The sequence below is a fragment of the Notamacropus eugenii genome, chromosome 1, assembly GCF_028372415.1.
Source record: "Notamacropus eugenii isolate mMacEug1 chromosome 1, mMacEug1.pri_v2, whole genome shotgun sequence".
Classification (NCBI taxonomy): domain Eukaryota; kingdom Metazoa; phylum Chordata; class Mammalia; order Diprotodontia; family Macropodidae; genus Notamacropus; species Notamacropus eugenii.
The window spans coordinates 342,624,470-342,641,881 of NC_092872.1; the positions used below are offsets into that span (position 1 = coordinate 342,624,470).

The 17,412-nt window shown below is 33.8% G+C and overlaps 1 protein-coding gene across 3 annotated transcripts in view; it reads left to right on the plus strand.

Moving 5' to 3' along the window:
* FSTL4 (follistatin like 4) overlaps window positions 1-17,412 on the plus strand; it is a 785,658-nt gene that overhangs the window by 474,824 nt on the left and 293,422 nt on the right. For all 3 annotated transcript variants that reach the window (XM_072629961.1, XM_072629963.1, XM_072629962.1), the window contains 2 exons: window positions 3,078-3,268; window positions 9,453-9,573. In XM_072629961.1, the coding sequence (XP_072486062.1) occupies window positions 3,078-3,268; window positions 9,453-9,573 (312 nt within the window). The remainder of the gene's footprint in view (window positions 1-3,077; window positions 3,269-9,452; window positions 9,574-17,412) is intronic.

The following is a 17,412-nucleotide window of genomic DNA, read 5'->3' on the forward strand; positions in this document are numbered from 1 at the left end:
TGCTGAACTCTAGTTTCTAATGATGCTTGTTTTGGGCACTGTTTTCTTCACTCTCTGTATTGCTTCACTTTGTGATTTCAACAGCTCTCAAAGATTTCATTACCACCTCTATTCTGCTAATTCTCAAGTGTTTCTTTTGTATCCCAATCTTTCTGCTCTCCTGCTATCTGGCATCTCGAACTCCTTTTAGGACATCTTGATCTGGATGTCAAGTAAATATATTAAACAAAATATGTACAAAACAGAACTCAGTATCTTACCCCCTAATGCCTCCTCTAGGGTTTATCTTCTTTATTATGGTAGTGGACATCACCTTCCTTCCTATCTCTCAGGCTCAGAACATAGGGGTTTTCTTGGATTATTTACTATCTCTCACTTTCCATATCCTAGTTGTTGCCAAGATCTGCCAAATTCACCTTTGCGACATCTCTTGAATACTCACCCTTCTGTCCTCTGTCTCCAGTATTATTCAGACCTTTATCACCATGAATAAAGCAATGCAATAGCTTGTTGGGTGATTTACCCCACCTCAGGTCTCTATTCAATCATTAAACTGACTTTCCAAAAGTGTAGTTCCAATTATGTCCCCCTCTACCCAATAAACTCTAATGGCTTCTTATTGCCTCCAGGATAAAATACAAAATGCTCTGTGTGACACATTCAAATCCTTTCATAACCTAGCCTGCTGCTACTTTTCTAGTCATTTTATACCTTACTCTCAGGCATGTACTCTGTGACACTGGCCTTCTACCTAGTTTTTAATCTAAGACACCCCATCTCTCAGCTCCACACATTCTCTATTGCCCTTCTCCCATGCCTAGAAAAGTCTCTCCTATCTGCTCTGACTCCTGACCCCACTGAATTTTGCTAAGGCCCTACTAAAATCCCAACTTCACAGGAAACCTTTCATAAATCTTATTTCTGGTACCTTCCATTTATTATTTATTTCCTATTCATCTTGTGTACAGCTGTATTTCATTACACTCTCTCTTCCCCCATTAGATTGTAATTCTCTTGATGGCAAGCAATGACTTGTTTCTTTTTTTTAATCACAGGGGCAGAGTGCAATGTCTGGATCACAATCTGCACTTAATAAATGTTTACTGTGTCAAAATCAAGTACAAGTCATGTCATCATATCTCTGATGTCATGATCTTCTTCAAAACTGAAGGACAAACACACAAGAATTGTATGTGCCCACTAATTTCAGTACCCTATGCTATTCAAATCCTGCTTTTTTTCTCCTGGTGTGCCTCTCCATGGGGCATATGGAAATGCAAGATTAACTTCTATCATCATCTCTGAACTAGATTTTTAAGAGACACAGTAGCTATTTTCCAGTATTATATATTTTACCTCCTCTAAATATGGAGTGTGGAAGCTGAATGCCTTTAATAAGTAGAGCATCACAATTGTGCTTGCCAAAATAGGCTTTTTGAACATGCGCGATTAAAAAAAATAACATCAATGTGCTAGTCGCAAATATTTTAAGGTATCAGAGAGGCTTAATTCTATCAAATGAGTTAAATGATTTTATTTATTAATTTATATAGCTTGCTATGGTCATCTTTTTCTCAGTACTTTGCAATAACACTGTATCCTCCAGAGGATATGTGGAGTGGGTAAACTGTTTGTTGATTTGAGTAACTGACATGTCACTGGTATTCAGTTTCATCTCTGTCATAACAAATACTGTCATCACAAAGCCCTCATCACTGCCTAATAGCCTGGAAATATAAATTGACAAGCCTTTGGCATTTAATTTAGGATCAAAAACCTTGTTAAAAAACTTGCTATATCTGCCAAACTTTGAAGAAGGACCTTGATGAAACCCAGATACTAATAGTGTTTGGTGTGAAGACTTACACAAAAATCCTCAGTGGCACCTCTACAACAGGGCAAGTGGGAATGTGTTCAGTTGCCTGAAGTTTAGACAGACTTGATAGCTGTAAACTATATATATATTTATATACTTAGCACCTATTTTGAAAGAATAGTAGGATAGTACCATTTCTCAGCCTTTCCCCTACCTCCCTTGAGTTGCACCCTGGTTGATCTTATCTGTGGTCCCATCCCACCATACTTTCCCTCCCTCACCCCTGTTAACAGTCGACAATAGAAGTCTAACAGCGTTCAAGGTTCTTCATCCGTAGGAATCCTATTCCCCAGCATCTTTTCCCTGATTAATCAATTTGTCTTTTAAAGTTGATTTGAGAGTAAGGTGTTGCTTGACTTGAGATGAATTTTTGGAAGCCATAAAAGGGTTCTAAAATTTATAATTGGTGCTTTTATAAAAAGGTTTTTTACTTCTCCATATTTTATTGATTCACTGCTCAAGCAGCTTTCGTCTTACAAGTCTTCATCAGAGAAGTTATGCTTCCAGGATCAAAGTGCTTGGCTTTACAATTCATGATTTAAAAAGACCAAACCAAACAAAAAAAAAAACAGTTTACCAAAATAGTGAAGTCCCTAGTTAGGCACTCTTATTGTGACTCTATCAGAAATCCACCTGCATAGGAGGCAGCCCCAGGCTCATCATTCTCTTTTAGTGTGGCTCCATCACTCTATTAGTGTGCTGATAATAATTTATCTACCTGTACTTTATACAGGGTTCCCTCTGGAATGCATCAGCAATGAGAAAAAAACACTGAGTGTCATTGTCTGTTTCATGCTCCATTTGCCAAAATGCCTCGTGATTCTAACGATATTCCCTGGGCAAGTCACTGAAAGAAACAGCTGGTGATTGATACAGGGTGTCAATTTCACTTCTCTAAAGGATAAAGATTGCCCAGAGATTTCTGTCTATATCCCAATGATAATTATGTATACCCATTCCTATTTGTAAGTAATTCTGCATCAAAAACTAACCTGTTGTATTTAAAGACAGCCAACTTAGTACTGTTAATAAAAAATTGCTATCCTTTCTGGAAATGTGTATGCATGCTTCTATCCCTATGGGTGAAAATAAAAAGATCTCATGATTTTGTGAAAGGTAATTGTAATGTATCCTCAAGTCTTTCAACAGCTGAAGTTCCTTTAAGTCACTCCAGGTGCACTAATCAAGTATTCTCTTTCAGGTGACACATGCACCATGGCTGACTACAACCGTCTAAAGCACATCCTCTTGGACCTACAAGCCCAACGTCATACACAGAACAATGTCCCTGGTCCAGACTGGTCTTCCCAGAAGCATTTTCTTGTGGAATCTCTGTTTAAGTACTTAGATTACAATGGCAATGGATACCTCAGCAGTTCTGAACTGACTCAGGTCAGTATGTTGTTTAGCTCAGAAAAACAATTGAATTATAAAGGAAATAACTTTTTTTTACTTAATATGTAAATTAAATATAATGCAGTTAAATTCTGTGAATGGTAAATATTGACTCTCTGTCTCATTAGTGTTAAGTAGATATAGAAATCCATCTTGGAAATGGTGTTCCTTCTATTTTTGCTCCCAGATGTTGGCAATCTTTCATTTAGAGCAGTTCAAAATATTATCAAAAACAAAATTAGGTCTGTTGCTTCATTCTACCAACCACCCACAGTTATTATTTGCAAACATGCTCAAAAGCCTTCCCTGCTTGCTGGCAAAATACACATTTCAGAGTGATTCTCAAGTGTTTTAACTAGGAAAGGAATTCCTTTTCTTCCTCAAGTCCTTTCCTCCTTATGGAAATAATGCTAGAATAAATAATAGCTTGGTTCCTTCTCCTCCACTTTGTACTTATTGACAGGTACCTTGTCAGAGAAGTCAAATATGATAAACTGCAGACTCTTACCTTTAATTACCAGTTCCTGACCTTTTGAATTCTTTGTGGTAGTAGTACTAGAGACAGAAAAGTAAAGAACAGTAGAATGACCTTCCGTAGTATAGAGACTGAGCTGTTGCTGAATTTGTTTTGATAGTATGGGACAATGGAAAAATCTGTCTCTCTCACAATTTCAATGTTTTCCTCTTTTTAGACCTTAATTTCCTTCTTAATATGATCACAGTACCATAAACATAAATGTGGATCAGAACATAGAGCTCATTAATCAAAAACTCTTATTTTATAGAGGAGAAAACTAAGTCAGAGAAAATAAGATTATTATAGCATTATTAGTATTATAGTATTAATTAGTAATAATTATAGCTAATATTCATAGAGCTCTTATTATATTTCATATATATTATGTATCATAATATTCTAAGTCTTTTAGAAATGTTATATTATTTGATCCTCAGTAGAAACCTATGATTAAGTGCTGTTTGGTCGTAGTGGCAGTGGTCACTCTGACCCCATGGACCATAACACACTAAGCACTTCTATCCTCCACCATCTCCTGAAATCTGTCTAAGCTCATGTTTATTGTTGTTTCCATGACACTATCCATCTCATCTTCTGTCATCTCCTCCTTTTGTCTTTCATATTTCCAGGGTCTTTTCCAGTGATTCTTGTCTTTTTACTATGTGGCCAAAGTATTTATGCTTCTTTAGCATTTGATCTTCTAATGAATAGTTTGAATTAAATGCTTTCTGAAATACTTGATTGCTTTGATCTCCTTGTTGTCCAGGGAACTCTGAAAAGTCTTCTACAGTACCACAATTCACCAACATCAATTCTGAATTGCTCAGCTTTCTTTGTAGTCCAACACTCACAGCTATACATTACTACTGGAAAAACTATAACTTTCACTCTACAGACCTTTGCTTGCAAGGTGATATCTCTGCTTTTTAGTATGTTGCTCAGAGTTGCCATAACTTTCCTCCCCGTAATAGGTGCTATTATCATTTACAGTTGAGGAAACTGAGACAAACAATGGTTAAGTAATTTTTTCATAGTAGTACAGTGAGATAGAACCTGATTCTGTATTTCAACTCAAGTCTTTCTGCCTTCCAAACAAGTGTTCTATCCCCTGCACTTCATTGCTGCTCTAAGACCAAACACCTAATAAGTTTCTTAGTTAGGATTTGATCTCACATCATCTTAATTCCTGGACCAATTGCCTTAGCCTCTCTGTCACACTTTCTTTGACCATAGGGTGATAATATCGGGGTGGGGGGCAATACTTTTCAGCCAAATTAGATAATTATAAAACAGAGTTATATCTTGAAAACTGCCTGTCAGTCTGCTAGAATCTTCACTGACATTTCTGAATCTGTGTGTAGTAGACAGGATAGGATCCTTAAATTGTAAGCTCACAATTGGCCACTTGGCAGTTTTTTATGGAGTCACATTCATTATCTCATTTGATACTCACAGTGAGATAGTGAATGAGTCAGAGTGGCATTTTACAAATCAGGGATCCAAGCACCAGAGAACCAGAGAGGAAAAGTGACTTGCCCTTTTATGAATCTTAGAAATTTACTGAATACCAAGCATACTCTTTTTTTTGTAGGGAATATGAGCAAAATTCAGCTAAAAACTGATTCTTGATTTGTCCATTATTTGAGATCACTTCCTTAAAAATAATAAATTATCTTCTAGTTTCTATGTTTCTATTCAGAGTTAAGTGTTCCTATTGATCTAATAAAGAGAGACGTGCTATTTCTTGCTCAAAATCATTTCTTGCTAGGATGAGTAGCCAGAAAAGTCAGATTTTACTTCCAACTATAGTGATGTGTTCAATGGGCAATTCACCCTGTGAAATTAAAGAGATTTCCTCCTTATGCAAAGAAGATTCTACCTATAAGTATAGCTGTTGTTATTTCCTCTTTAAAACTGAACATATTGAAAGTCAATTTTATAAATTTCTAGAATATAATGCAGCTAAATTATATTACATCGGTCGGGTTTTTTCTTAATGACAAATCAAACAACTCAGTAAAAATATGTCAGTCTTATGGATAGTAAATCAATTTTCAATAAAAAGTATATTTCCCTCTGTCCAAGACTGATCTTGAAACTTATGGCTGATTTCACTTTCATAGAAACCTTTTTACTTGCTGCTTAAGGGTTTGTTTACTTACTTGTTTTGTTTCATCACTTTAGAATTTAATGTAAATGGCTGAGATGGGAATCATAAAGTTTTTAAAAGTTTCCCTGTTGTTTTTACTTCTCAGAACTTTTCTTCATAACCATTTATATTATGTTTTCTAGCCAGTTTCAGGGCTCATGGTTCATGATGTAGGCTAGTTTGGTTTTTTTTTAATATTCTTTCAAAATCCTTTTCCTCAGTCTTATTTTTTCATTTCATTAAATTCTGAATGCACCAAGGAGTGAGTATACTTATCAGACATTTATATGTTCTTAGAGTTAGAGCAACAAAACATAAGCCCAAAGTTCATATACTCCTTCATGTTAGAAATCAACATAAATACATGTGGAATAGAGGTAGATATCAGATTTCAGGCTCTTTATCTGATCTGCCAGTAAGGTACAAGAACAACCTGAACAATACTCTAATTTCACTTGGTGATCTGAATCCCCATTCCTTGGGTACCTTAGGACTAAGGTTACACATTGACAAATGTCATTATCTAACTCATTGTCACCTATTTCAGAGTTCTTATATGTTTCCTTTGAAGAGAAGAGTCATCTTTGACCTCATCAGACCATGATAGATTGTAAGACCTAGAACAAATCATTGAATTTATCTACTTCAACTCTCCACCATTGTCCAGTAAACCTGACTGATGTCATTTAACCATACCTGGTGCCTGTCTGGTGATGAGTAGCTCACAAAATAGAAGGAGTCTTAATAGTTTAGTCACTCATTCCTCATGCTTAATTTTTCCTCTTCTGACCATATTGTACTGCCCCCAATATAATTTATTTTATATCTAAGGCATCTGGATAGTACAGTGTATAGAACTGTATAGGAATGTATAGTAATTGGAAAAATTTGAATTCAAATCTTACCTCAGGTATTTATAAATTTTGTGAGCCTTGACAATTCTATCTTTGTTTTTCCTCATCTTTAAAATGAAAATAATAACGGCCCCACATTTATAGGTTTGTTGGAGGATCAAGTGAAATGCCATATAAAATGATTTGGAACCTAAATTCCTGATATAACTCCTCTTTATTATATGATTTCTCTTTATTATATTATATATTATTTTTATTACATCTCCATATTTCTTTAAAAGGCTATTTTAAAATGTTCTGCTATCATCCAATTATACTATGTCCATAATATCATAATGAAGTACCCAGATCCATATAGCATTAAAATTTGAGTCCCAGTGCTTCTTGTTCTTACATGTTTCTTCTTACATCTTTTTCATTTTGGGGCTTTGGTTTCTTCATCTATAAAATGAATGGATGAGCATTAGTTGATCTCTGATGTCCTTTCCAGGTCCACTTTCTGTCTGTTAGCCATTTGATCAATGGAAATTGCATCTTCTTCCCATATACTGCATCTATTTTTTTAAAAGGAAAATCATAAAACAAATTTAATTGCATATTGAAGTCAGGTGAAAGTAGCTGTCAAGTACATGAGCATTTATACCTGTGAATTCAGTAAATTATTTCAGTCAGTTCTTGATTAATTGTTTTAGTGATATTTAGATCTAAGAAAAATGTGAAGAAAATTTTCAGTATGTAATTTGTACTTTAAAATGGGTATAATGTATTTATATTAAGCTGGAGAGCTTGTTGTGAAATGTTTATAATCACATTACTGACAAGAATGAAATATAATACATAGAGCATCAAAGGAGGAAGGGTCTTCCTAATTAATTAAATTTTTTGACTGACTGGAAGTATACTTGTTTGGGCACCTAATTCAATACTTCCTATTGCGCAGAACTCATTACATAAGAAATAATTTTTATTCTCTTCCTAATTCTCATGCCAAGCAAACTCATTTCCATCTCTTACCTTTTACTATCCAAGTACTTTGGAGCTTTAACCTCTCCTCAAAGTATGTGATTAATTTGCTTTTTGTGTCAATTTTACATCCTTCAGTTTCTAGTTATAAAATAACAAGGGACTTAATGAGCCCCTTTCCCATATTTTGGGAAAACACAACCTAAACCTTTTGGCCTTTGGACCACAATTAGTCTTTGTGTCTCAAGATTTACAGATGAAAATGAGACCATAAAAACCTATATTAGAACATTTTTGTTTTATCAAGTTGGAATATGAGCTCCAGAGGACTGCCGAGGCTCTTCTAAGACTAAACAGATGGTCGAGCCAGAATCTGAAATCTCATCTATCAGAAAAGTTGGTGTACAGACTTCTCTTGTGCAATAGCAAAATCCCCATCCTACTCCCACCCCAGTGGTATTCTTTTTATTATTATTATTATTATTTATTCCATTAAGAATCATCTATTTTCTCTCTCCCACTTTCCTTTTTCTTCCTCATGAATAATGGAATATAAGTAAAGAAAATAAAACCCTCACAAAAATATAGACATTCAATTAAATAATATTCATACTTTGGCCATGTCTTCAAATATATATTTTATTCTTCATTTTAAGTTCATCACTTCTCTGACATGAAATAAGAATCCTGCTTTACCTTTCATCCTCTTAAATTTCTGGTGAAATTTATCACCCCCCTTCCTAAAAGTTGTTATAATATGTACAGTTATATGATGATGAATTCAAAAATGTTAAAGAATCAAAGATTAAAGTAAGGGATTTGCTCTGACAAGAATTCTTGATATTCTTTTATGCTATTCTTTCAATGAACATTCATTAAGTCCCCACCGTCATCCCATCCAGCTGTGTTTTGAATTTCTATCTCCCTATCTTTGTGTGCAGAAAATATAAAATTAAATAAACTATTGTTTCTTTCCACTTGGAGAAAACTTTTATATAATGAAATGCATTCTTTTTGGGGGATGTGACCAAAAACCAGATGGCTGTAATTTATAATATGATAGTGCAAATGTGGAATTGTGGTAAATAACAAATAGAGTTAGTATTATGGAGGAAGAATACCATTTCTGCTTCAATGATAGCTCTTTGGGTAAGAGAATGTTTGACAACTTCAGGACAAGAGTTGATTAACTTTATACCAGGTAGTCTTCATCCTATCTTGACATAGGAAGTTATGCTATCCATTCTAAGTGTTTTTTGAATAGAGGATGATTTGCAATTTACCTTTTGTGTCTAAAATTCTGTTTCGTAGATAGGTAACAAATTATAATTGAAAAAAAAAACTTGTCCTTAGCAACGATCAGAGTTTAATCTCTGCACTTCCCCTGATAACTGTCTAGCTTTGGGCAAATCCCTATCTCTGAAATTTGTCATCCTATTTTATCTAACCCTGGACTAACTTCAATTCTGACCTACTAGTAGTGTCATAAGACTTTATAAGTGGCTCTCAGAGAGATCCTTGAAATGTTTATGAGGAAGAGGGCTTTGAGATGCTTTCCATTTTGTAGATGTATATAATGTTACTTCTCGTGGTTGGTATTTACTTCCTTTTTTTCTGTTCTTGTTGCTTCACATGATGTTCCCATACATTCTGAGATATGCTCTAAACCTGTGTACCCTTGTCTGCCGTTTCCAATAGCTTACGAAGGAGGGACTCCTGGAAAATGACTTCCTTGGTTGTACGCTAGAAGACCTACTCCGATTTGATGACTATAACAGTGACGGTTCCCTCAGTTTGCAGGAGTTCTACACCACCTTTCGTAAGTCAAACAGTTCTCTGGGGGCATAATCAAAGTGAATATTGAATTTTTATCATCCCTTCATTCTAACAATAACACCAACTTTCCTAAGTGCAATGAGTTATGCTTAATATCTTCCTCTGTGTTCTAGTAATTATTCTTTAAATCAGTATTCATAAAAGTGACTGAATTGACCTTTCACATAAGAAAATCTTCAATAAATATCTCTATATTACAAAATCTTAGCCTGCTATGAATTGTTGTATCCTCTTCTACTGCTGCCCAGAAGTTCTTTTTTTTAATTTGATTTTTTTATGATTTCTGTAGAACTGTTTTGGGTATCATACTGTGGAGAGTTTACTATGATGTCCTGGGAAGGTTATCACTATCTGATTTCATACATTGAAAATGCAGTCATCTGTGAGTGGGGAATATTTCTGATTGACCACAGAAGGCAGTGTATTATTTCCATTTAGCTCTTGAAAAGGAACTTGAATGTGTTCTAAGCCTAAGGTGGAAATTTCTAAACAAGATGGGTCTCGTTTGGATTTAAAGATATTTCGACTTGTTAAAAAATCATTTGGAATTTTCTATTGTGGTTGAAGCCTTGCACAAGGAGTCAAGGAGTAAATTGTCAGCATGATTACTATTACATCCCAAAGTACCAGTAAATGTAAAATACAAAACAATTTCTGATTTACTTAAACTGAGTAAGACAGTGTTATCCCTTTCCTTTCTCAGCCTTCCCTTCTACCTCCCTCTTCCTTGTATATCCCTATCCATGCTCATCCTGACATACTGAAAGCTTCTCTTGCAGAAGAATGTTGATTTCTTTCTGAGCTATTGTCATTCCAATCATTCATAATGAAACTGGTAAAGATTCAGAAAGAATAAAATGCTAACAATAATTTAAAGCAGAACATAAAAATTCTAATTACCCAAAAGCAGCAAAACAGAAAATAATATCATTCTTCTTGTGCAACTGGAATGTTTGTGTTCTTGTTTTATGAGTCTTTGAAAATATAGGAATTTTATAAATGCTTGAGAGAGAACTTGGCATAGTTAATAAAGCACTAGGCATGATTGACTGAGGAGTATTTTGATTTAAATCCTCCTTCTAAAATATACTGACTGGGTGATCATGGTCAAGGCTCCTTAAGCTCTTGCTCACTTAGGCAATTCTTTATAAATTACAAATGAATTTCTGATCTGCACTGATGGGTGGAATTCCCAAACTCTCAGTTCTGCATGTGTTTGAAACACAAATCTGGAGAAACACATCCAAATGCTTATAAGGAGATATTGTTTTTCAAGTACATAACATAACCATAAGCTTTTTGTATTCATTCCTCTGTTTCCAATGTTCACATTATATTGTGTTTTTCTACTCCTGGTTTGACCATTTCTGGATAAGTCTATCTTTTGTAGGGTATCCTTTATTTGTGTATATATGTAAAGGTATGTTTGTATGTATGTGTGTATACATACATACATACATACATACATACATTGCTGTTCTTCAAACATTTCAATCATGTCCAATTTTTCATGACCCCATTTGGGGTTTTCTTGGCAAAGACACTGGAGTGGTTTATTTCCTTCTCCATGTTATTGTACAGATGAAGAAATTGAAGCAAATGGAATTAAGTACTTTGCCCATGGTCACAAAGCTAGGGTCTAGGGCCAGATTTGAACTCATGAAAGTGAGTCTTCCTGACTCCAACTTAACTAGGTGCATATAGGTATATGTATATGTACAGACACACATATTGTTATATATTTATGACTTAATTTTTTCAAGCTATTGTATCTTCAAGTAACTTTCATAGCTTTCCATGTATATTCTCCTATTCCTTCATATTCTCTTCACCATATTCGACCATGGTTTGCACTACTTGATACTTTGGCTCCTCATCAGGGATAAGAAATCATACCTTTCCTCCATAAACTTTGTCCACAAGAGGAGGGATCTCTGAAAGAGTAGCCCTGTTGCAAATGACATGGCATTTTGTAATAAGGAGAATATGCTTGAAGAGATCCTTTTTTAAAGTTTTATTGCTGCCTTTTAAGTTTATACCACTTTTCTACCTAAGTATTCCTTCACCTAATGTACCCATTCTTTTAACAAAGAAAAATTACATGGTAAAACTGATCTATACAGTGACTTTAAAAAAAAATAAATAGTAGAGGAGGCATTCTTCAACTGATACTTGATCAAGGTATAGGAACTAGCAGTTTATAGAGGAAAAAATCAAAGTTATCAATATTCATTTGAAAATATATGCTATATTATGTTAATTGAGAAAGGTAAATTCAAACACATCTCTGATACCACTTTATTCACATCAAATTGGCAAAGATGATAGAAAAGGAAAGTAATAAAAAATTGAATGACTATGTGGAATTAGGTTCACCTGTTCACTGTTTACAGTGCTGTGAATTCGTTCAACCTTTCTGAAGAACAATGTGGAACTATACTCAGAAGACACTTTTACCCAGTAGTAGGATTACTAAGTCTATACTGCAAGCATATGGCCATACTTTTTAAAGAAGAAAAGAGGTCCATATTTACTGACATATTTAGAACATCTTTTTTGTGGTGTCACAGGATGGGAAGCTGAAGATTTGCCCATTAATTGGAGATTGACTGAATAAGCTGTGGTATATATTTGTTATGGAGTACTTTGTGATAGCACTTGGCAGATAGGTTGCTCAATGGATGAGTTAGGAAGAAATATCTTCTGGAGTTCAAATCTCACCTCAGATTAGCTGTGTAACCCTGGGGAAGTTACTTAACCCTGTTTGACTCAGTTTCCTCATCTGTAAAATGAGCTGGAGAAAAAATGATAAAGCACTCTAGTACCTTTGCCAAGAAAATTTCAAATGAGGTCACAAGGAATCAGGTATGACTGAAACAACTGAATAATAACTATTGTGAGGTTTGAAAGTACAAAGGCATTTTTTTCAGATAACCTGGGAAGACTTATGTTAAGTGATCCAAAGAGAAGTGAAAAGAACCAGAAGAATCATATACACTTAACAGCAATATTGCAAAGTTTTCAACTGTGAAAGACAGAGTAATTGATCAGTACAATGACGCAGTGCAATACCAAGTGACTCATGATGAAAATTGATACCCACCTCTAAAGAGAGTACTGATGGACCCAGAGTACAGACTAAAGGATCATTTTTCCTTCCTAATATTTTTTGGGTTTTTTTTAATCTTCATGAATCTAATGCAGAAATATGTTTTGTATGAGTTAATATGTATAATAATTATAGAATTTACTGAGTAGAGTATAGTCACATCAGAGTGAGAAAATTTTGAGCTGAAAAGAAAAAGGAAATTTCAAAAAAACCATAAATACTGAATTCTATGTATTTACTCCTAATATCTTCTATTAAGAATATGGAGGAGATGTATTTTATCATCTGTTGTCCAAGACTGATATTGGCTACCATTTGAAATCATATCTGACCTACCACTTATTGTTGTCACATTATTGGACTTCTTCTATCCTATGCTCCTAAGTCTACTTAGTTCACTCTTCGTCAGTTTATATATAGGTCTTTTATGGAATTTATAGGAGTTGCTCTCATTTCTTTAGTCATCAATTCTCATGGCATGATAATATCCCAATAAATTTATATGCTACTATTCTTTTAGCCATCCCCTAAACAATAGTTAGTTACATTGTATCTAGTTGTTTTCAATAAGTATAATGTATTATCGTGCTTTTCATCAGTTGGACCTTTCTTTCACTTTGTTAGGGCTTTTACCTAATGTGATTTCTGCATGAAGATATATATTAGGATTACTATTCAAATAAATGTAAAGGAGCAGAGTTCCGAATGTCTTCCTTCCCTGTACTTATAGGGAATGCACCAAGATTCTATCTTAAATGTTCCCAGAATGGTGGCTTCTAGAGAGAATATCTCTTAGGACTGACTAAATCACAAATCTCTGCCAGGGAGGACTTCTGATTTTCAAATTGATACTTTAACTTATATATCATTTCTGGAGAACCAATAAGATTTCCATATCATAAACTGTAGTGTCACAAAAAATGGTCAAGAAGAGAATATTTTGCCATTAATTTGATAAGTTTTCAAATGATATCTCAAGGCTGTTTCAATATACATTTCTCTGAACAATCATGATCTAGAATATTTTTCATATGACTATGAATTTTTTTGATTTCTTCATTAGAAAGCTGTCTGTTTATATCCTTTGGCCATTCATCAATTGGGGAATGACTCATATTCCCATACATTTGACAAAGTTTCTGTGTATTTGAGATATGAGATACCCATATGAAAAGCTTTCTATAAATTTTCACCAATTTTCTGCTTCTTAGGACAGGAGGGAAGGAGGAGGGGGAAAAGAAAGTTACATGCTAATTTTATCATATATTTAAATGGAATAACAAGCTGTACATCATAGATTTACATGGTTTTCATTCCACTGTTATGCAAATGATTGTGCTATTTCATAAATTAAAAATAAATTTAAAAAAGGGAACATATCCCTTTCCAGGCAGCAGTTACAGTTGACTAGGTAATTGAAAATCAAATAATTCTTTGATAATCAAATTTTTATTAAATATTTTATGAATGTGAGACATAATTCTTACTCTACTAAATAAAAAGATAATTATTAAACCATAGGGCAAAGAGTTTGCCATGTTTTCAAAAAAAACGGAGAAATAAGGCACATGGGGTGGGGCAGGACAAAACAAAGGAAGGATATATGGGTTGGTTAAATGTCTATTATTATCAAAGAACTTTAGAAAAAATTATCTAATTTGTTTCTAATATCAAAAGGTTGGCTTTGAGAAAGGTGCTAATTATTATCTGCCTTTTATGTCTGCCCTGGTCATACTGCTAATAGGTGTCTGAGGCCATATTAGAACTGAGGTTTTCCTGAGTGTTCTCTCTAATATAACACCTTCTAAAAGTGGTAGTATATGGAACCATCAGTAATAATTTAAAAAGCTTTAGAATAAAATGACTTTTAAAACATAATATGTTAGATATTTCCTTGAACTTGTTTTGTACTAAGAAACCCATGCCATTTATCATGTCCTGACCCCAATAATAGATGTACAATACCTTTGGAAATCATATACATTATGAAAGCTGTCAAATGGATTAACTGAGTTGTGAAGATCTAATGTGTAGTTCATTCAAGGACATGGATCAATGGATTTCAAAGTTTTAGGAATCCTAAACACCATTCTTATAGCTCTTTGAATAGGTTCATGTTGCTATACGTTAAGTATAGCAACATTAAGCAATTAAGTATGTGATTGAAATGTGATATACAGACACAAACTATTACCCAGCAATCAATGTGCATTTTCAAAATCTTATTATTATTCAGATGGTCATGTTTAAAATATTTTAGTTCCATCCTTCAGAATTTTACTTTCAAGAAGAGAACCAGCCATTTGTCTAGGAAATGAGAAATCCTTCATAATTATGTTTTCTACTATCCATTTTGCTGGTATCTTACTCCTAAAGCATAATATAATATATTTGGTAACTTAGCAACTTGGTAGATTCTTAAAATGGAGAAATTTTATTAAAGTCTTAGTTATAACCCTCTTCCTACCCTTAAAAACTGTTATCCATGTTTTCCTCACATGATTTTCAAAGTGGCTCTCTTGAAATGGTTGTGTTATATATGGGATATAGTGGAACCATGTTCTTTGTAGTCCTCAAGTGGTTCTGATTTCTGTATTAATTAGTGGCATTATTTTGTAGTCATTTTCCTGGAATCCTGCAATCATGGTAAGGACAGCATGCTTTCCTGGCCATAAATCCAACTTTCACAAAGTACAAGGTATGGCCTTTGCCCCCCTGAGCCATCTGGGAGGGCTGGCAATCAATATTCTTAAGCCACAATATCAGGTAATTGAAGGTGAATTTTAATATGGAACAGAAGTTTAAAGTATAATTCAATCTAATCAGCATTTATTAAGTACTTGTTGTATGCCAGACACTGTACTTATGACTAGGGATACAATTAATGAAAAAAGATTCCCTAACCTCAAGGAGTTTACAATCCAATTAGGGGAAGTAACACACAAAAGACATTAGCAAAGTGGAGAGGAAAAGAAGGGTTTCCCAACCTAGGGGCAGCTTGTTCTATAGATTTGAAACTAGCCAGAGCAGGTGAGAAATAGGCAAATAAGCCATCAAAAATCCAATTTCTTAACCTTATCAAGGAAGACATTGGGTGGAATTTAATATACCATCTGCCATTCAGTAGGCAAAGAAAGCCTATAGAGGTGGTATATGTCCAACCGTGAATTAGCAGTATGGTAATGTGATTAGAAAATATGAGCTTGCTCTGAAGGAGCATCTTTTTCTTGCCTGGACAAGAGGTCTTTAAGTAACATTTTAATGAGCACTTCTTGAGTATGGTATAACAGGGATTATTTGTCAGTTAGAGGACTTTTTGGATCTTTTCTATTTCTTGAGTTTTTCATAGCAACGTAATAATTCTCATTTTTTGTATTTGTAAAAGAAAGCCTTTCTCAGGTGTTTGAGAATTTTCAATTAGTCATTTCACTAACATAAATCTATAAGATACCACAGAATCCATTTATTTCAAACCCCTCATTTTATGGATTAATTAACTGAGGTTGGTAAAGATTGATTTCCATAAGGAAGCATGAAAGAGTAGAATTTGAAACATGGTTCTCTGACTCCAAAGGCATTGACTTTTTTTAAATTAAATTTTATTTATTAAATATTGAGCTTTCTTTTTTATGCTCCTGTTTTCTGTCCTCACTGAGAAATAAAAATAATTTTCCATATTGTTCTTGTCTAAAAATGTGTCATATTATTTACATTGGTTGATTCTTCCTTTATTGCATTTAGCATGGATTTTCCATATTCATTAATGATCATTGCTTTTATTACACTCTTTAACTCTTTGTAAAAATTTGTTTATTTTTAAAACATTGATTATAAATTGTATTACTCATTCTATTCATTTTGGTCCACATCAGTTCATCATAATTCATCTCTCTATAACATCATTTTTTCTTAATTTATTAAAATATAATTTCATTCCATATTCATATACCACAATTTTTTGAGCCAATGCCCATTTGATAGTCGCTCCCTTACTTTGCAGTTGGTTGTTAGTAGACACAGCATTTGTTCCTCCTAATGAGCTCTTTTGTTTAAGGTAGACGCCCAATAATATATTTTCATTACTTCATCAGTATCTTTCCAAGCTAGTGTCTTCTGTAGTACCACACTATAATAGTATAATACTCCATTATATATATCATATATTATATTATATACAATTATATTATTTATATATTATATTATATATATAATTATATTATATATATAATGCTCCATTACACTATCTGTCCTGGAAAGCTCCTGAATATTATTTTTCCCATCATTGCCAGTTAAAGTTTACAATTATATATTTTCATTAGACTTAGATACTCAAATTTTACTTTTAGAACTTTCTAGAGTGTTAGAAATTTTTCAGCTTTGATTTGGGCCCTCTTTCAAAAAGTGAAGATCAAAACCCTTCCACACTTCATTAGTAGGAATACTCTTTGTTAACTTCGGTCCAAAAATACATTACTCTGATGATAAATACTTTGCTATGTTTGGTATCAGGCAACCTACGTTCATTTCCTTTGTTCTGCTTCTTAATATGTTTGAAGCACTGAGGAAGTCACTTGATCTCTCAGAGACTACATTCTCTTGGGTTAAGGTAGATTATGCATTTTTTTCTAACTCTAAGATCAAGTCTGTACTTAGCTATGTTCTTCCTCAAATACATAGTAAGTCTTTAACTTTTTTGTACAGCTTTCCTGACTT